The sequence below is a fragment of the Sipha flava genome, unplaced genomic scaffold (assembly GCF_003268045.1).
Source record: "Sipha flava isolate LNK unplaced genomic scaffold, YSA_version1 238_pilon_pilon, whole genome shotgun sequence".
NCBI classification, from domain to species: Eukaryota; Metazoa; Arthropoda; class Insecta; order Hemiptera; family Aphididae; genus Sipha; species Sipha flava.
The window spans coordinates 307906-330206 of NW_020272880.1; the positions used below are offsets into that span (position 1 = coordinate 307906).

Consider the following 22301-nt stretch of genomic DNA (forward strand, 5'->3'; position numbering starts at 1 on the left):
GATGTGTCAAAATACGTTTACTGTTGTTTAACAAAAGCTTCTTTTTTTTTCGTACTGCACTGACCCTTAAGCCACCATCCCCTCTCGACCGTCCGTCTGTCTACCGATCAACCCTTAATGCCGTCTGATCCTTTAAAAGGATGTGCCCACAGAGGATGTCTGGCTGGTGTAACAAGACCAATGTCCTTATTTTTAACTATAATGTAAGACCAAAAAGTCATAATGACGGACTAGTTTTTATTCTTTTCTCATCAATCGAATCGATCGCATTATTTAAAAAAAAAAAATTCAAATGAAATTGTAATAGAATTTTATAGAACACAAACATTACAGCGTAATAAATCATAATAAGTCATGTTCAAGTCACAGTATTATTGTTATCTGTTCTTTTCACGTATAAAAGTATATCGATACTATTAGGTAATCATTGTTGCCTATAAGAATAGCTTTATTTTATTCATAACGTATCCATTACACTCATCAGATTTCCATTAGATACCATTTCTAATACATTGATTATTCCTTCTCAATTTTCTACACTTTAGGTTGAATATTTTAACAGGATATAGGGTTAAATCTAATCTAATCTCATGCGATTAAATATAAATAAAAATGAATAATATACATATATTCCGATTAGTGAACACTCTACTGATCTATTATGAAAATAACCTATACGATATAACAGCACTGCACGATGGTTAACAATATAAAGAATTGAAAATGAAAAATAAATTAACTGAACAGAAATTATTTTATTCTTTCTAAAGTAAAACGCATTTATTTCAATGAGTAATCACTTAAAATAAATTAATATATAGATTAATATTTTAACAATCTCATCAATAAAAATTGGTTTTTTTTTTTTTTAAAACTGTAATTCATAAATGAACAGTTCTTCATTAAGTTTATTTAAATTATCACAAAATATAAAATATTTAATTAAGAAATAGTTTTTATAGATAACTCAAAATCTATAAGATATTTAACATACAATTGAATAGAAAAGACTGTCAAATCCCAATTGATTAAAATAAATGATTAATAAATAAAATAGAAACATAAAATATCAATTTAATGTTACTCAACTGTTAAAAAGTTATTGTATGCCTTGCGTTATTTTTAAACTTATCTCATGACATAGTCGAATCCTCTACAATCGTTGTCGTTTTTACTGTTGGAACAATTTCACGTTAATCTTTGGTATTTTCCAATTTTCTCTTACAGGCAGTCCCAAGAGAAATTACTGACGATCCAACCAACCTGTGTGGCATCTTCGATTCGTTAGTATGGTTTAATACTTGGTCCAAACACATCTATCGCCACGGGATCATATTAACACAACAGCTTTATATTCTCGGATAATATAACATTAAAGAAAAAAACGTAATTCAATATTCACAAAGTGTTAAGTTATTCCAAATGAATTTACTTGATTATTCATATTCTATATATTGAATTGTGAAAACATTTTTTTATCTGAAAACGATAAAAGAATACCTTTTCATATTTTATTATACCAATATTTTATTGAAACTAAAATGTAGGTTATCAAAATAAAATCTAAAATCGCATTATAACAAATAATACTCGCAATGTTCGTCCACTCTTTATTTTGTATAATATTATTCACTCATTAAATCCGCCATCATTCTGCCGTGCTCCATTGGTCGTTTAATTTGTATGACTTAAGGATAACCAATTTACATACAAAATCAACGAATGAATTAATTATTCGATCGGTAGATAAATATGCATACAGCTTGAGCGTGGGACAAGTGCAACGAAAATAAATCCACCTGTCATTTCAACGTTGTAATATGATTTCATTAAGCCCGGGAGACGATCTGCGGAATAGAAGAAAATATATTTTAATTTGTACGGTGTAGAATATAATATAGTTCGCAAATCCGATGAATAATTTCCAGCTCGTTTCGGTAAGAGTCGCAGTAGAGTAGCTGGTAAACCTCAAAACGATAGCTACTACATCATCGTTTTGTTTACGTTTGTCCGTCACGGAACATAAATATTCATCGTCTCCGTTGGAATTTCTCCCACGTAAAAGTGCACGTAATGTTGTTAGAGCTGTTTTACTATACATACGGCGTCGGTTTAAATTTTACGCGGTAACAAGTATAGTAATTGCGCTCTTTTCCACATTCAAATAGGACAAATATAATACTTACAAATACACGATAAATTATTGTTTGAAACGACAAACATCATTACGAGGGTTGATTTCTTCTTTTCGCTATGAAACAAATAAAAACAAATAAAGATCGAACCAACGAAACGCAATCTATATGCAGTTATATTATTGTACCGATACCACCGATGATAGACAAACGATAAATTTACATTTTTACACTCGAAGCAATTTGCTGGCGGAGGATTACGTATTATTTTTGTATGCAGAAACGTTTGGGCAGATGCGTATAATATGGTTTAGTTCAATAATGTTTACATCGTATAAAACGTGTACACGATTTATTACGCGTGTGTGGGTGTACGGTGTTTGTATTGTATATATTAAATTGTATAAAAATACGGTGTTTTTGGTTTTGCAGTAGACCTGCGCCACCGCGGTGGGGACAGAACGAGAAGAGGAAAAGGATACGAATCGCCGCGGCAGCCATGCAGCGCGGTGGGACTCATGATTTTTCCATTGTCCTGGCCATATCCGCCGCTTGTTTTATCGGCCAACTGACGCTCGGCATCCACATAAGTAAGTTATATATATATATACAAGTTATATATTGGTACACCTCACCGTTTCGTCCTGTATAGTGGCTATACATATACATATATAGTTGTTGTGAGAGAGCAACTATGGTCTGAGTCCATCTCGTCCCCCTTGCACGCGTTGTTTGCCTGCAACGACGACGACCTCGCCAGCTGTCGGCTCCCTTTCCCACTGCACTACGTTCTGGTTGTTTCTCTCTCACCGTACGTAAATAAATATGTATTTCTCTTTCACACGAAACTCCTCGCAAGGTTAGAACGAAGAAACAATAAAATCCTCCCCTCGCGTGAACGCTGGGTGAGGAGAATTTTTCATGGCCAAACGTGCCCGCGGGTGGCCATACGAAACACACGTGTTACGTCGTCATTCTCTCGATATTGTATACGGTGTGGAAAATCCGATTTTGGGGTTGGTCAGAGAACGAGTGTTCTTTTTTCACCCCCACGCTGGAGAAACCGATTGAGACGAAGAGAGCGATAGAAGACTATGCGCTCGATCGTTGAAATTTTAGCCGTCCCCTTTCCCGGAATAATAAAGCCGTTTTGCGCCCGTAACTATTAAATTCAAAGTGCAACGTCGCCGTAGCGGTAGGATATCGTATAACTAACTGTTCGATCCGCTCTCCTCGTTCTTCTTACACAAAACCTACCTAAACGCACACATCCTCCGGCAATGTAATACGTTGTTTACGTTTAGGGTACGAGACGCGAGCAAACATTGTGATGTATTCGTGACAAACGTAGAGTCTTGTGTCTAGTGATGAAGACGATTGCGATGTTTCCATTTGAAATATCCCAGATACGTAATTTTTTTCAAAAAAAAAAAAAAATAATATTAGAACACTATAACGTTGAAATTAATCTGCTGCGTATGACGTTACCGGAACTCATATTCGTCCTATATGATAGATCAAGAGTAATTATACGTCTGTGTGATATGATTTATTATGTGAGGTTGAGAGGCTTGTCGAAGAATCTCACTGAAACTGTTATAGCAATATTTATTTCATTAGTTATTAAATACGTAACTTAGGGATTCGTAAATGGTATGCATTTGCATGAACCGAAACAAATCGAAAAGTTTTAATGAAAATTTCTATAATTCACCATTACAATAATAAATGAATGAAATAATTACAATAAACTCGGATATATTACAAAATGTTGATTATTTTTCTTGTTGAGTATTTTTATAACATTTACGTTAATCATTTCAACACAATTGTATAAAAACAATGTAATGTGTAACCAACTGTAATTGTAATACATAGAAAATTATTTAAAAAATTAAATAAAAATCGTGATTCGCTTTGGTAATATAGTAGCAAATAAGATTGCTAAACATTGCAAATCAACTTCAAACCATAAACACTATTTTAATAAATATTAACTTTCGAATTATAAAAATGATAACCGAACGTGGTTGAAGAACAACGATGATCAGTGTCCAGTGTTAAAAAATATGTCAAAAAAATAGTTTTAATAAAAATATTATTAGGGCGATTAATTCTCCGGTAAGTCGGGTTGTTAATTATTTAAAACAACCCAACCGGCATGGCAAGGTAGTAGGACGATTGTCTGAGAGGAAAAAATTTCGAATAATAAGCTTATAACTCTTTTCCAGGATTAAAATTAGGGTTCTTCGTAGGGACGTGTTTAATACACGGACTCATTGTAATACATAATGGATTCCCGCATACATAAGTATTTTGTATATATGTGTGTGTGCATGTGAGCGCTTGCCGTGACTGTATTTTATATTATCGCCTAGTGGTATTTGAATAATTTAACCGACTTCATTATTACGACCACGAAATATACAAGTGTCCGTTAATCTGATCGCGTATAAGAGGATTTCAGATTATACAATACACGCGTATTATTTATTTCAAAATATATATGCATATTGTTATTAAGTCTGGGAAAAAACTAAAAGTAGCAGAAAACATTGCAAACGAACGCTGCGGTGGCTTAAGGAGAGGAAGGGGTAGTTTGCAAAAGAACCAACAGGACCTTTACTTTACGTAACGCGTATACGGAGTATGTGAATGAAATATATGATGGAGAAAAAAAAATGTGTACATTATGCACTCGCTGCTGAATTCGGCCCGCGAGTATTAATTTATTAATTTTTTTCGCGCTTTTGCTTTCCCTCGGGCGCCGCAATGGTACGCGGGAGGGACTAAGACTGAGAGAAAATCCCTTTAGCAGCAGCTGGACGTTCAAAATAGCCTCATCGCGCAAAACACTATTGTCGAAATGTAACGGTGGTGACGACGATAGCAGTGGTAGTGGCGTAGGCGTGTATGCGTTTTTTTCACAAATTGTGCGTTTAAAAAAAAATTAAAAAAATAAATAAATTTACCGTGCGCTACGTTATCTTTATTGTTAGTAGTACAATTATTATTATTATCATCTTGAAAAAAAAATGCATTTCGGGTTTATTGGATATCTTGATAATTTGCCACGTGGGTAATTGAATTAGTCACTCGACCCTAAAGGGCCTTGTGACACATGACCCGAAAAATATCCATGGTCGGACGGGGAGAGAATCGGCGGCAAAGTGCTTTATCTTAATAGTTTTCTGTCACCCTCGAACATTGTGTCAACTTACTGATAGTAGTACCGCACGACCGTCATCACTGCCGACGTTGTCCCTTCCGGCGTAAAAACCCTCAAAAGAAATTTCTACCCCCGAAGATTTTCAAAGAAAAAAAAAATAAACTCAACTAAAACTTTTAATTTTTCCAATTTATTGAACCGCAAAATTTAAGTGAGAATCCGAGTGCAGATGTCGTAGCATTCACTAATTACAAAGAGGGTGGTCCGCTGGTGAAAAAGTGACACGAAACTTATCATCTCATGGTTTTAAAGAAATTCTATCTCGGTTGTCATTTTTAAGAAACGTACATTTGTATCTTAAATTATAGGGCCAGTGTTTTATTTTTATTTTTATTTTAAATATTTTGACATTTTCTTGACAATGCCCTTTTGAAATATTAATTGCATGTCAGAAACCAGAAAATTCAATTATGGTTTTAATATTACATATTTTATGATCGAAGCTATCATGAAATTAAAATCTAAATTATCATTGCTGAAATTGAATTTACCTCATTAGCAGATATATTACGATTATTTGTGGTTTGTAAATTGACACTGTTCACTTTAGCAAGTAATCGACAAGAATATGAGTTATAATATGATCATCGATGGCAATCGTTTACTTGATTTAAAAAAAAAAATAAAATATAAAATTACTTCAAATATTACAATCTTCAGTTATAAGGCTTTCACTAGTGCTTAAGGTGTTAACTCATCCATTAAAATGTTTTATTTTGTCGAAAAAAAAATCACTTTGCATTAAAAGGATACACTAAAGAAAATATAACAAAGAAAATATTGTATTTATGCGAGCGTGTCTATACATCATGATTTCCTTTGATAAGTGTGTTTATTCCGCGAGAAAAAAAAAACAAATCATTCCGATGCGAAGCCGGCCATCTCTGTTGATGTACCATGTATTATTATTGAAAAAATGCTTTTCACCGGAATAAATAATATTCACGAGATATTTTTCTTTCTCGTGAATACGCCGTCGATGTACATTCTTGTTCCTGTTATTTTTTATTTTTTTTATTTTTTATTATTATTATTATTAGTTTTAATTTTTTTTTCTTACGTACCCCGAAATACGTTGAGCGTCACGTTCAATACATCAAAACGCAAATGATGTGTACCAATGGTTTTTCTTTCCGTACATTTTTCGAAATTGTTATCATTACGCTATCCCTCCTCGTACAATAGAGTTTTAAAAATCAACTGTCTCGTTGTCGTGGCGAAAAAAAAAACGAATTAAAGGTGATTCGTGTTCCTGTTGCGGTACGGAAATGTAAACCGTCGGCGTCTGCTACCGCGACGCAAATTGTCGGCGGACATGATTGGATACACGTGTGTATCTCGCTTGCCTTTCTTGGCCCGTTGTTCGCACCGGACTTCACGGAAGTGTCAACCGACAAGTAGACGTGACGGAACCGCTTACGGAGTTCTTGCTTGCCGGTGAAATTTCGTACGTCCGATCTTTAGCAGTCTGTGCGGAGACCGCTCAGTCGGCTCGCGTTCGAATCGTGTACGAAATCGAAAAGCCGTGATCGAACGACACGATCCGATTGGCATTTGGTTTTCGACGAGACCGGTCGTATGCGACCGCGGGGACAACGCGTCGAACGGCGATCGTGCGCAACATTGGTCTTTGAGATCCGCACAAGCGGTTCGCTCCTGTCGATTGAAATTACGCACTCAGGGCAGGAACGGTTTTGCCAGCGCTTTGCAGTGCAGGAATCGGGCACGTTTTCCGATAGGCCAACCAAAAGTTAAACAGTGGCCCGTCTGGTCGCAATTAAATCTTATTGCGACTTTTATGGTACAATAATAGCTTTGATTCATTTAAAATATACAAATCACAATTGTAATACGTTTACAATGATGCTTGATATTGCGATATTTGCCGCTGGGCATTTTGTATAAATTATTAATTCCCTAATAAATAAGTCCATATAAATTTCATGTTTTGAATATTTAACTGAAAAATGTGTGGCATCATAAGATAAATGTTGAAGTAGTGCAATAGTTAAACAATAGTTTTCGGGGTGCTTTGAAAAAAATTCTCGGACGACACCAAAGTTGCCGGTCCGCTCCTGCGTAAGGTCATGTAACTAAACATGTTTCGTTGCGATGTTGCCGAACTCAAACTTCGTATCTGACCGTTTGCCGGTCTTCGTCGTTTCCGCTATATTGTCGTGATAATAAACAGTTGACACGCCTTTGTATCCAAGTACATTATCGCCGGTAAAATTTTTGTATTTCATACGGCTGCGAGAATATTTCGGTCGTTTCGGTCTCGAATTACTTCGGAATATAATACATGGTAATATAATAATATATTATACTGTGCGGACCATACACGTGGTCATTGCATCATTGCACAGACAATAATAGAATAAGAACAACAATTGGGATAGTATTTTAAACCCGTAAAATAGTATCACGTAAAGTAAAAGTTGGACGAAACATTTTCGCTGATTTATCGCCAACATGCGACTAGGTATGAGCTTTTAATGATATTCATTATTTCGGAAATGAAAATTTAACATACCCTAGAGTGATTTTAGAAAGTTTGATGACTTACTGATGGAAACCTCTGGGACGTTATGTTGTTCTACAAAAGTTTCTAATTAAAATCACTACATAAATTATCATACCCGAGTTGATAAAAGTGCACACCCGGAATGTTACGCACTGACATTTATGACGATAGAAGTACAACGTGCTGCGGCCAAATGTTCGCACCACGCATTATAATAATAACACTACGCGGGTATGATGAATTATGAAAACGAAACGAAAATAGTAATTATATCATTGTGACACTGGGATGGGATTTAAAACGAAACTACATTAACCGTAGAAGTTCGTTTAACTTTTCGGCCGAATCGCGTATGGTGTAAATTAAGTGTTTCCATGTGTATAGTATTTTCTTGTGTTAGGTTAAGTATCGATTGTTGACTGTAACGTCCAACAGGCACGCTACCGTAATCACTTGTTCACACCGACACGGGAGGGGGATTATTTATTGTGTTACACACGCCGAAGAGAGAAACAGTTTTTTTTTTTCGCTTCTTTTTTCAATTATTGCTTCAACGAAATGTACGCCTCTCTTGTCGTGCGATGCCTTTTTCCTTTTTTTTTTCTGTTGCTTTTTTTTATCACCTTAGACACGAATACACACCACCTCTCCCCGTTTTTAGTGTCAAACGACCGTGAGATAAATAATCTACCCTGTTTTAAAATGTTCATTCAGCTTTATCTAAATTGAGGTTGTATACAGTGAACTTGAGTTCGGGTGAAGGGTCAAAAGCGCGATGAAATAAAGTGTTAGATAAAATAAAACCGACGACAGTCTTTTGATGATACTTATAAATGCGCAATACACCTAGGTAGCAAGATCATTTGGGTGCGTCTGATAGCCGCTTAATCGATTTTTATAAATTATTTGGAAAATACTTTAATGGGCTTAAATCGTTTTATTCGTGCGCCAAGATAGTAAATTTTGTTCGATGAAAGTTTTCATCACGGAGGATTTTTCGTGTTTGGCTACGTAACTGAACTCATTTGACACGTGCACTAGTTCTAAAATATAAAACGTGAACGGTGATTTATTCCAAAACTAATGTCTAAAAATAAACCATGGAGTATAATAATTATGTGTGTGTATGCTTAAACTTTATTCGCGAGCACAGTAAATATTTGAACGCGTAAGATTATTTCACCAATACTCGAGGGGAACTTAACTCTGTGGCCCGTCAAAGTCAAAAACAATCACGTGGTTCATTATGCATGTATTATCATATATGATTTCCGTACTCATTAAATCGAATTTCACTCACAAACTCTTTCCGGTTATTTTAACGACTTTGGTCGCAGGACCATCAGTCGCTATATTGCGATGTTAAAAAAAAAAAAAAACGTCCGTTGACTGCAGGTAATAATAGTTTAATCGGACATTTCGAGTATCATGGTTCGGAAATGAAAAAGTAAGCAGAAAAATAAGCGTTTGGATTCGGTGCACTACGTAAATAGTTACCTACATGTACACGTGTAATGCATTACGCATTAGGTAGTATAATGCATATTGTTATATTGCCTCTTACACACCCTTCAATAATCAATGTAACATACTATGTATTCCTTCACGCATAAGATAATAAAATAGATATTATTATATTGCTTCTCACACTTTTTCATAGATCAATAAAATACGCCGCCTATATACTTTGAACTATATAATTATATAATAATTTGAAACACTTATGTAAAAACCAATCGCATCGTAAATCTACGCACGCACGAATAATAAAAACCAATGCTTTAAATACGTCATCCAGTAAAAGATTTTAAGACTTCTAAGGAAAGGCTATTAGTAGGCGAAAGAAAAAGAATAAACTGATGAGTGGGTAATCCAGTGGCATAAATAAGGACTCCGGACCAGCACCGAACTCAGATGTATCCATCCTAACCAGTCCTTTGGTTAAGAAGCTCTACCTGTTACTGTCATTGGTGACCTTGATATTATCAACATGATATTCCTTACTCTGTATTGAACATTTTTATTGGATATACGAATATTGTTTTATTTTTGATTTCGAGTCGAATCAAGTTTCAATCACTTCGATTTGAGTGCCAGAGTAAAAAATAGAGTACTTAACAATTTGGATTGTTGAGTACTTGGAATTTGTCAAGTACTCAGAAAAAATGTCGGGTAGCTAAAAAATGTCGACTATTTCAGAAAAAAGTCTGTGGTTACCAATCTTTATAAAATATCGTTATCATGATAGTAAAATTTCAAAGCAATAACAATCTATGGTAATTCATTCGAACCATCAACCTTCCTGGTAATTCCTATCGAAAATATTTGGCTCCCAGTTATTTATATTTCAATAAAGCAGTACAATAAACTTGAGTGCTCGATCTAAGTCGAGTAAAATCGAATACTCGTATTCACTATTAAAACAATTCTACAAAATCGAGTGCTCGTCCAATTCTATTGATGAAATTTCAAAATTGTTGCACTTGGTCGAGTCAACAAGCTCGGCAAGTAACATATACACACACACACACGTCAACAGGATTCATGTGTTCGATAGGGAGAACATAACATATTGTTACATCGTATCGTGATCGTTATCGTATCGAATATTTCCACCGTTATGCGATCGTGTGAATCAGGGCTGGCGAAAACTTTTGAGGGTCCCGGTGCTGATCGGTTTCAGACCCTGTTTACTTACACTTTTTTGGCCAAGATATACATACATGTACATACTTTAGTACAGTAAAAATATTTAAATTTGCATCTCATACTATGGCCTACAGCAAATGGATATTATAAAATAATTTTGTATAAAAGACCGAGACGACGGCCCCCGGGACTACCTGCTCAATCGTCTCGCCGGCCCTGTATGTAACGGGCACCCGTTGCTGTTACTCCCAAGTTAAAAACAATGTCGTCTAGCGGAGACCCGCGACGCTGGATAAGGAATAATTTGCGATTTTGTCGCACTGCTACACCCGTGCTGTGGCCGCGGCACTGGAAACGGAAGGAGCGGCTGATGCGATGGAAAAAAGGATCTTAATGACTTTAGATTACTCCGAAGACCACCATCGAGTGTAAAGGTAATGGCGAACGTGTCTGGAGAGGATTGGCGCACATAAGGTTGTGCCAGGTGGTACTTAGTACTTTAAAGCTCTAAATTGACAACTCCAGTTTAAGGTAAAAATATTATTTAAAACGGATTATTTTGTGTTCATTCCAATGAATTTATTCCAGTTCGCTTGGCAATGTCACGAACCGTAAAATGTACGTATGTTATATGTGTACGTATGTATGCAGGGTATTTTGTGTTTGGGTTTGTCATGTAGTTTATTTGTAACGCCGGTGATATTGTGATGATGGTCAAGTATGTTTTAAGTATTTATTGCTGGAATACTATGGCCGAGACACGCACTGTTTTACACACCGTATACGCTTGCTTGGTGCTACATACAAGCCTGGATCGCGCGTTCCAATTCCATTTTTTTCTTATTTATACACTTACACTCTACACGATTTGCGACCGCGCGTTCATCGATTCCATCAAACCAGTATGAATCGAGTATATTATGTAGTTTTTTTTTTAAAAAAAAAAAAAAGAATATTATGATGATTTTTTTTTAGGTATTTTTTGAATACATGAACGTTTACCATTCACCGTCCGAACTGTCCAACCACTTAATTTCGTAAACCGATATTATCCCTTAACAAAAATAAATATTACACGATCTGTGTTTCTTTATCGAACAATATTTGTATTGATTCTATCGTCAACTAATGGATTTCTCCGAAAACCCCCGTCGAATTGTTTTATCGTTTTATCCCCGTGGACGCAAAACCACATATTGGAAATTCCCAGGTAGTAACCGACCGATCTCATAAAACAGCTTTTCTTGAATCATAAAAAAACACTGAACCACTGAACAAATATACGGATACACTTTAAACGTGTTACTAATTCTTATCTATTGATCGTTTACAACAAGTAAGTCGTAGATTATTTAATTTAGAATAGTCCATTACGTTTGTTAAGAGACAACGCTTCACGATCAATGTGAAATTCTCATGGGACACCCAGTAGTACACGACGCGTAATGCGAGACTACGTATATGCATAATTTGAACGATCGTCCTCGCTACCGGGTACACGCACGGCGGACGGTAAAGTTTCACGCAAATGGACTGTAGCGAAGAAATCCGACCGGTTAGTCCTTTTAAATACCCGGAGTAACTTGGTTCGCCAAGAATTCGTCATCTTCTCGCCACCTCCCCTCATCCTGCAGCTGCACACAGTGGCGTATACATTGGGGGGAATGTGGGGTCAGATCCACCCCTAGGCCTTTTTTTAAATGTTATAAAATAATTTTTTCAGTGTGATAATGTATATAAAATATTTATTTGCTTGCAAATGATCCCCCCACCCCATACAAAAGTAATGTATATGCCACAAGCTGCGCGTAGCGAAATCACAAAATCACATGTCTTTGCTTATCACGACATCAAGCCAAACGAATCACATCTGACCCGCATGTGTTCAGGACGCGTTCGTTCACCTGCGTGGACCGTCCGAAATAAAAGTACAGAGGGTCGATGGTGACGTGAATGCGTACATTTTGAATAGCGTCTAGACGATTACGGTTCATGAGTATCGTTTGTAAGTCGTCGAGGGATCGCCCGAATCGACGATGGGGCAAAACCTCCGCGCACCCTGTACGTGGCCGTAAGAGCATTTATAACGTAATACGACTGGGCTCTGAATAATTATTAATGCGAATTCTCTCTGCGTATTCGTGTACTTCCCGTACCAGTTGACGGCACATACCTGTAATAACCAATTTAACCGATGGAATGTTTTGAAAAATCGTGTACCGGTCGGTCGGTACTTTTTTCAATACCGGTAACGGAATTTATTGACTTTACCTTTATGTGTATTTTTATGTTTTATTTTTTCTCTCTGCCAACAAGATTTTGATCAGAAATATTGCTCCAATCATCAAAATAAGGGATGGTTTCAAATTTTGTTGATTTGTTACGATCTGAAAGTTCGTTTTAAATTCCTTAACAGTTTTTCCAAACAGCTGAGAAAAACAAATGAAAACTACTACTACTACTACTACTACAAAAAAAAAAAAAAAAAAAAACAATTACAACAATGTTTACGGAATTTTTTTGACAAAATGGAAATATCATTTTCGTCTAAACTCAAAAAACAGTAATCGTAGACACTTAATTTTTTCACTGAATGCTAACTTCAACGTTTTCTATAAATTATTTTCAACATAATATTTGATATTTTAATTTATGATAATTTGGGCTATTAATTATAAATACTTAACATGTTTTCTTCTATTTTTTTCGTAAAATATCGTCCGACAATTTTGAAAATTTGAATGAAAACACAATGATAATGGTCAAAATAAATAAAATATTTTTATAAGTATTATATAATTGAACTCTAATAAAATTGAATATTTCATAACAAGTTTATTGAAATATCCGAATATTTCAACGATTTTCGGACTAAACCATAATATAACTTTTATTTTTTGTCTAAACATAATAATAGGATTTTAAACGTCAACTACATATTAATAATATTATACACATATTTTAATGATAATTCTTACTTTTATTATTAAATTAATAAGATCAAAGTTGACCATTTTAAAGTTTAGTTTACAAAATGTTTAGATGTCTTAACCAATATAATAATGTAAATTATCTTTTGACGTAGCGATTGATATACGCGTTATTTTCCCTCAAAATGGTTTTACAAAACCAATGGTACTTATTCATTGATTTGAGATATGTAAAAACTATTTACCTATATCAGTCACCTATTTCTGTATTCATTGACACCCAACCTCTGTATCTCACCTACCCGATCCTTAATGATTTACGTATTTTAGACAACAATTTACATCACGTTTATTCGAAGGCAGTAATCAGTGAGACAGTGATCAGCTCTATTACATTACATACGAATCATAATGTTCGTATACGTATCTGGAGTCAATAACAACAATTGATTAACGCAGTTTCAAAGATAACACCGAGATCGCACGGCGATAATTACATTACAATATAATACGTATAATATAATACATATGATATTATTCACCTTATCATTGCCAAGTGTTATCGTTCGGATTTATTTCGTGATTTGCGTGATTTAACTTTTCCGAATCAACAACAAAGTTTTTTTATTTTACAAAGCAAAATTTTGAGCACGTGCATCATTCTTTGCTTACACTTATAGTTTATTTATTTATTTATTTAATTTTATTTAATTTGTTGATAAAGCTAAATAAATATCTACTTTTGTTAAACACTAGCGAAATATCTGAGTTTTAATATTCAGTTATCGGGAATGTTATGAAAGTTTCTAAACGTCCAAGTTCTTACTTTTTCAATATTGACATTTTTTTTTATTTTTTTTTTTTTAAATTTTAAAATATAATCTTTTACCTCTCTTGAATTTTAGTTTTTAAAGAACGATGAGTGAAAATAAAATACTGAGTACTCGCTATTATAAATACTTTTTTCATTCTCAATCGCGTTTTTATTTCAATCCATGACTCGATAATTTTCTTTAATATACCTATAAGTTTACAATATTTTGTTATTTTCATTAAATTTTGGAGGAATTGTGATATTTTTAATAGCAAAATAAATAGTGTGGTCAAGTATGATAAATATTATAATTTGTTTTATTTGAAATTAATTGCAAGAAATATTATAGAAGATGATTTTAGGCTCGAAAATATTTCGTAAAAGGATCCTGTATCCTATATTTATTTGTAAACAATGCGTAAGATTGTCATCATGTATACTCGTTCATATTTTGAAACAAATAATGGAATATTTTCATTAAATATTTTAAATGAATGGTAAGAAACAATTTAATACATGAATATTTTATTAATATATTCACTGTTGGAATTGTATTAAAAACATTTTTTAAAAAAATACAAATTGTAGTATAGATTTTTGAATACTCGGATAACAATCGGAACAAGGGGATTTCGGATATTTAATTGATTACTGAGCCGCAATTATTAATTTATTACAACACTTGTATAAACAACGACAAAAACTGAATTTTCATTTACAAATAGAACTGTGATTATAATACATAACATTGTGATATGAAATAATTATTCCATGGTGGATAATATCGACTAATTGTACAATTTTCCGATAATATGGTACGATTGAATTATGCTTGAAGTAATTTAAATATAAGGTATTCGTATAGTAAAATTTGGAAGAATTGAAAATGTTAACAACAGATTGATTTATAACGAAAGAAATCAAATTTTACTTAATAAGTGACAGTTCTTAATTTAAATTTAGATCTGATTTAATCCACAAGTAGGTATCTTGCAGTATCAGCGTGTTAATACATATAATAAAGTGTTCAAATGTAGAATAAATACATGATTATTATTATTTTCTCTATGAGAATGCATTATAAATTGTAAAACAGGTAGAATTTGTGATTTCAGAACGACATCATTTTCGAGAGCCGTTTATAATATACTAAACGCCTATCATTTAATAAATAAACAAACGTCGTGAGTTTTTCTGAAGTTTTAATTTTAAATCCCACTCTGTAGTCGAGTTTCTTTCAAACATTGACTTTTATCCGTTTGTTGACTTTTGGTAAACTGTAGCGCGTCAGATCATCTGAACGTTTTTATTAAAGAGCAATACATCTAATATGTTTGCGTAACTGACGTTTTCGTTCCGTGTTGGCTGTTCCCTGATAATTCAATCATGAGTACATTGGGATATCGACGATTCTATATCTACACCTGTACGTGTTTACGTGTGTGTGTGTGTGTGTGTGTGTATTTTCTTTGAAAGAAAAAAGAGAAACAAATACAAATAAGTGATAGTGCGAGGTATCCGTGTATAGACAGGTGTTGAACTTTTCAATTGGATTTTGTGAATCTTTAGTCAAACATGTATCCATTTGTTTATTTAAACGTTGTACAACTAGGATGACAATATACGATTCAACACCGTGACTATACGGTTTACGTAGTACATTACACTATTTGACGGATCTGCTATTCCTCCACGCGTGTTCGTCATAAACATCACGTGTGGGTTCTATCAATAAATCAAACTGTGCATCGACAAAATGATCATTTCCCTAGTTGTCTAATTATATCGTATAATATAATTATAACAATGTTATATAACAGTCTTAGATATTAATTTGAACGCATATCTTAGTGCGAATAGCATTTAAAATATTTTTATTACTGTCGGACCCTAACGTTTCGCCATCCACTGTTCACTAACAAACTTATTTCGCCTATTCGTGTAGATAATAAAACATATGTTTCTATAATATATACTTAAAATTAGTAATAAGTAGTATATTATACTGTTATTGAGGTTTGTTTTTCAGTAAAATGCTTTTAGTTGATTCTCACTTATTGCCAACTCAATACAACGACATTAAGTTGTCATAATCAAAATTATCTTTTGAACGACCAGTATCTCATGTTCTGTTATGCAATATATAAAATGGAAACTGAGGAAAAAAGAAAAAATTACGGAAATTAAACATTTAAATAACGGAGGGAAAATTGACCCTGTGCGGGAAAACAATTTACTTTTTCGACAACCACAAATATTTTCAATAGAACGTTTTATCATATGGGCTATTGCTGTACATTATAAGTTCGTTGTTCGTTCTATATTTAATCAAAATTAGAACGTTTTGTCGACGCGCAGATCTTGCGGCGTGTATTTTCGATCAATCCAATAAGGTAAATCATGAAATAGATTACAATTGCGCGGGGGTTTATTTAAACGAAATCCAAATAGTGACCGCCGCAACGTCCCCTTTTCAATATAGGTTTGTTCCGGTTCACCGGGTAATTAGTGTCTGAGTGGTATTTGGCGACGGACCCTAAATGGGTACTCTAAACCCAACGAGGTGAGTTGAGAAATTAAGCGCTACGGGCTCGAAACAATATAAATATTTGGAAACTTAAGCCGTACGTGCGGAATACAGAAAAAGGTTATTTAATTATATCGTACTCGAACATACCTACCGCAAAAGCCGTCTGTTTCTGGGGTCGTTTGTTTTTTCTACTGCCGCCTTGTTTTATCCGCAAACTGTTTTTTTGTCGTATACAGAAATAGAATATTCTTGACGATTAAGTCTAATGACTTGTCTTTGTAATTCTGTTTGCAGCTGCGAGTAGAAAATTTAAACTGCGCTGTTTTATTTCGTACTATTAATTCAACTGAATAAATAATCTACGCACATAAATGAAATACAAAGGAAAATCAAGAAAAATATAGCCGGAATATTTTGTATGTAAAATGAGATTATACTTTGGAGATTCGAAGCTCCATACGGTGTGAAAATCTTATTACCTTAGAGAATAAATATAAAATTAATCGTGGTAAAATTATACTCCTTGTGGAAAACTATAGCGATACATCGAAATCGTTTAAAATAGATTTAGTACCACGAAAACTGGTCATAGAATAAATGTCATCATTAAAATGTAAACTTTTCGATGTCTCAAAACAATTAAAATTTTTAGAAATATGTTTGTTTTAAAAAAAAATTGTAAGCACCACCCGAAAAAATTATGTTTATACATTTCATCATAGAAGTTTAGAATATTATGCAGCTTATTATAAACGTAAACTTTGTTTCATAAAATATTGTTTTTGATTTTTCTACAATTATTCTTTAGTTAACTCGGTCAAATTTCCCTTTTGGGTTCAACGAATTTCCCGGTTGTAAACGTCGGGCCCAGTAGGTTTAAAGTGACTAATTGCAACTGTTCCGGGTTACGGGTTAGCGTCGTAATTAAAGGTCGTTTTCGCAGTAACAGAATCCCTTCACGTTTTTTTTCTCTCTCCCCCACCCCCTCGAACAACACACTCGCACACGCGGAGCGCACATACACGTCATACGTACATTGTACCTACCCAACGCAGGTCGGTTAGTCGTCACGGTCGAAAGACTTGTGGTAAGCCCGTTAGTTTGGCCAAGTAATTGCTCGGGGGACCATTAGCCGTTGAATTATCTGACCTAAATCCAATATCAGATGCTCGCAATCTTGTCAAGTGTGCACAACACACGACGTCTGGTGATGGGCGATTTTTCGAGGGTAACGAACGAAGGAAGAAAAAAAAAAACGATTTCGGAGTGTAAATGATCCGTGCGCCGAGTAGTTATATTATTACAATATATATAAATATGAATTGTACGTATGTTACCCGATGGCATTATGCACCACATTATTATAAACCGTTTTTGTATCCCCGGACGCAATCGAAACCTATTTCAAGGGAAACGGGAACATCGTTCAACAACAGGGTTTCCGTAAAACAGTATTCAATTCTCGTCTAGGCCTCGACTCATCTGACGTGCACTGTTGTGCACCAAACAACCGTTTATTATAATTATTATAGTTATTATTATTACTGTTATTACGCAGTGTTTGCACACCCATCGTAGTAATAGTTAATTGCAGTTATCGAGAAACAGTACCATTAACTCGGAAATAACACCTCGGCGATTTCGCGCGTTACGTGCAAGTGTGTTTTTATACGAATACTTTCGATTCACGGTTTGTTTCGCAGACACACTTCCTCTGTGTCTATTTAACCACGAATTCTTACCGAAATCTTCGGTACGTTTCTTACAGTTTTTATCTACTAACACTTTTACATCCACACGTTTCGCTATGGTCGTTGCCACGACCGTAATCACGTATTAATTTTCCCTTTTCGATAGTCCGCTCAGAGCGAAATCCGTTTTAAATGTACCGATCGTTTGCACTCGTCCACTTCGTCAAATAGAAAAACGTATCGAATTTCGATACCGAGTACTCGTTTAGAACTCTTGTTACGCCCTCCTACTGGGATAAGTCTATAAAAGATGTAGCGCAAACGATCCAAATAGAATAAAATCTGACCGAGATATCTCCTAAGGTTTTTACCTATTTATATATATCACCTTCAAAGGGACTCAAATTGTTACGAATTTTTTATTATATTTTGCTTCGGTCTTTGTGAAAACAACATTATTTTATAGAAAATACAATATTATAAGAATAATTGGAGCGGCTTGTATTATACAAGTTATGTACGTAATATACTCGTGTTTAATGTGCATGTCCGATGGAATGAAAAAAAAGTTATATTAAATTTCACAAGTAAAATCAAATTATTCTTCAATTGAACAAAAAACAGTTATCATTTCTATATTGTTTCGGATTCTAAACGGTACACAACATATTATACAATAAATTATTTTTACAACCAGCTTGCATCTCCAAAAGGTTAAACGCGATTATATAACACGCGAAACATTCGAACTGTTATTTATTTATTGAAAAATCGACATACAAGTATAAACCGTGTAATAAATGTCACTAAACCGACCGACTTGATTTCTACACTTGTAGAACGCTAAACGTGTTTAACAATAATATGATTAAAACGACTGTAATATAATCACACTAGTGTGCAATTGTACCAGTTGTGTTAGTTTCAAACGATTGATCACTTGGCCATACGTGTACACTGTGCGATAAAGGATCGTCATTGCTGTTTTCCGTGATAATGGTTTGCGTTGTACCCCGTGAGCAGATTTTTGACCGGTGGTCGTGCAGTGCGGGGTCTGGTATCAATACCGTTCGCATAATATTGTTATTATTAATATCGTTGTGTAGCACGGTACTCGAAATCCACGTGCGTGACTAATCATCTGGTTATCGGCAGGAGAGGTTCGGTCCAAATCCCGTTCTCCGTCACTCATCCGTCCCCGATCGATGCCGGTGTTATAACAACGGTGCCACACCACTCCCCGATGCGTGTACGTATGAATATACCTATGCCCTTGTGCGAAAACTGACGAGTTTCGAATAAGTTTGCGCACAGCGGTGGCTTTCAATGCGGTTTTTTGTCGCCCGAACGAGGTAGACGCATTGTCAACAGGCCGATTCATGTTCGCTGAGAGTGTCCGTACAGATAGGTCAGACAAATATAATCGACCTCGTCTGGCTCTTTCGCCCGTCGTTGTCACCGGTTCTATTGTTGCTTACGTAGTAGCTCGAGCAAAAATTATCATACCGCCATCACGCACTCGGATTCGAAAATGCGCGTGTGTGCATGTATATGTACGCTTGTATGCGTTTGTGCCCGTGTTTATTCGCCGGTGAGTATTATATTAATCCGATAAAGGCTTCTCGCGCGTACGCCTTTGCTGCAGTCGCCGCCGGACACGGTATACCAATTAAATCTGTCCGTCCGAGCCTCGGTAATAATCAACTTAACGGGTAGGCCACTTCAGGCGGTGTGTTGTTGTTGCACCCGCGCTATTCGTGTAGTCCATTAGTTCGAACGCCATGCGCACACAAACAAGCGGGTACAGCTCGACAGGGAGAGAGAAAGAGACCGCGGAACGAACATACGCAACGAGATCGCCGTCACCCGTTTCCCGTAGGCAATAATACGCCTATTTATACATTGCCACCGACAGACCTTGTGGCAGTCGTCTATCGCCGTCTGCGCATACATCCGTCCTTTGCGATTGTCCCCCGAACAAAATCGTCGGCTCATCGAGCCCGCCAGCACTTTTTGTTAATCCGTCATCGTACCCTTCCATCCCTTCACATACTTTCATCGTTCCGCCTGTTATTAAATGCTGTCGCAGGAGGAAACGATATTGGATCATCACCGTTTCGACATTGGCGTTTTTTTGTAAAAATATGTCATTGTTGTCAAAAAATACTAATTAAAAAAAATGTCTAAATTTAAATAAGTAAATCAAAATTTTTAATTAATATTAAAAAAATATTCAGTTGCATATTTCGGTTATTTTAAGTGCATATTTTTATGGATATTTCCTAAAATTGTTGTACAATACATAAGTATCGAATCCTACTCATAACTATAACACACATAACTTTAAACCAATAAAATTAACTAAGTTTAATTATGAAATTAAAAAAATTAATATATTGAATTTTGAATGCACATTTGGTAATTTTTTAGTCCTTGAATGCATACACATTATAATAATTTTAGGTGTATAAATATCTTAACCTTACTTTTAAGCAATTTATAGTTTAAAATTGTTTACAATTATTTGAATTTCCAAGGCTTCTAAAAGATTTCTAGACTTTCAACATATTATGAATTTATCTCTGTTTAAATTAATTTATTGTGTTATTTTTATTGTAATTATTCTTTTTTTATTGTTTTAAAACTGTAATATTTAAATAATTTTTAAAGAATTTTCAGAGATGTGTCTATAAGGTTTGTATACCTAATACTCGTACTGAGTATGACTTAAAAGTTTTACCGATTCAACGGAAATATTTTAGCTGTATATATCCATAGATATGCATCACAGCATAAACATTAAGTAAATTTTCTTAAAACATCAGATAACCTATAAGAAAAACAGCGTTAATACTTAACACAATGTATATACATGCTCATCTTACCTGGACTTTTCAAAATATTAAAACTTTTGTTTGTTAAACATCAAGAAAAACATTTACTAAAATCCTTATTCGTTTATTTCATAAAAGCGTATAAAGCTCTAAAAGATTTAAAAGTTCTGACCCAGAGTATTGTGATTACTAGTAATATGGTATATCTTTTTATCACATCTATGAACTGCTAGAAGTTTCGATTCACAATAACAGTTAATTTAAAACGGTTCTTGTATTCGCCGAGGGGACACGAAAAGCCAGACAAACGAATTCAAACGAAATGGTGCTGTTGTATACCGATTATTATAAGTAATTTCCACTGCTGGATCATTATAATAGTAGATCAATTAATATTTGATATTCAAAAAATATATATGCATATATTTTACGGTCCGTTTGCACTCGTAAGTGTACAGAGATTAAATTCTGCAAACAAAATAAACAATACTGTTAGGTTACCATATTGTTGTTCACCCGCACACGTTTATTTTTCAAATTGCTACCGTGTCAGCTGTATACACACAATCAACTGAATAAGATAATTCAGAATAATCCGTGTAAATAGTTGCGAACCTTTTTTGCTCGGAATTTTCGCCGTGCGCATGTAACGCAACGCACTACTGCACTACGAGACGTAACCACGTCGTTCGGGGCGTGAAGTTAACATTTAAATTACTGTGCCACAATACGATCTCTAAAAATACTCTCCGTATTATATATTAAACATGGGTTGCGTGAAACGAACGATTGAATTTCTCATCTCAATTTTATGATTTCGAGAGTAATTTCGATTGAAAAGATCAACATCACGCTGCGGACGATGGCGGTGGCGGTATACCTTCAACTAAAAGAGAAGAAAAATGTAATCGAGTTTGGAATTCGGTTTCCGTGCGAATCGCCCACGATGTACGAGGCGGAGGGGG

The 22301-nt window shown here is 34.7% G+C and overlaps 1 protein-coding gene across 3 annotated transcripts in view; it reads left to right on the forward strand.

The window, feature by feature from the left end:
* The window catches only part of LOC112683964 (discoidin domain-containing receptor 2-like), a 180427-nt gene that overhangs the window by 57221 nt on the left and 100905 nt on the right, over positions 1 to 22301 (forward strand). For all 3 annotated transcript variants that reach the window (XM_025555241.1, XM_025555240.1, XM_025555239.1), the window contains one exon: positions 2568 to 2725. In XM_025555241.1, the coding sequence (XP_025411026.1) occupies positions 2635 to 2725 (91 nt within the window). In that variant the 5' untranslated portion in view covers positions 2568 to 2634. The remainder of the gene's footprint in view (positions 1 to 2567; positions 2726 to 22301) is intronic.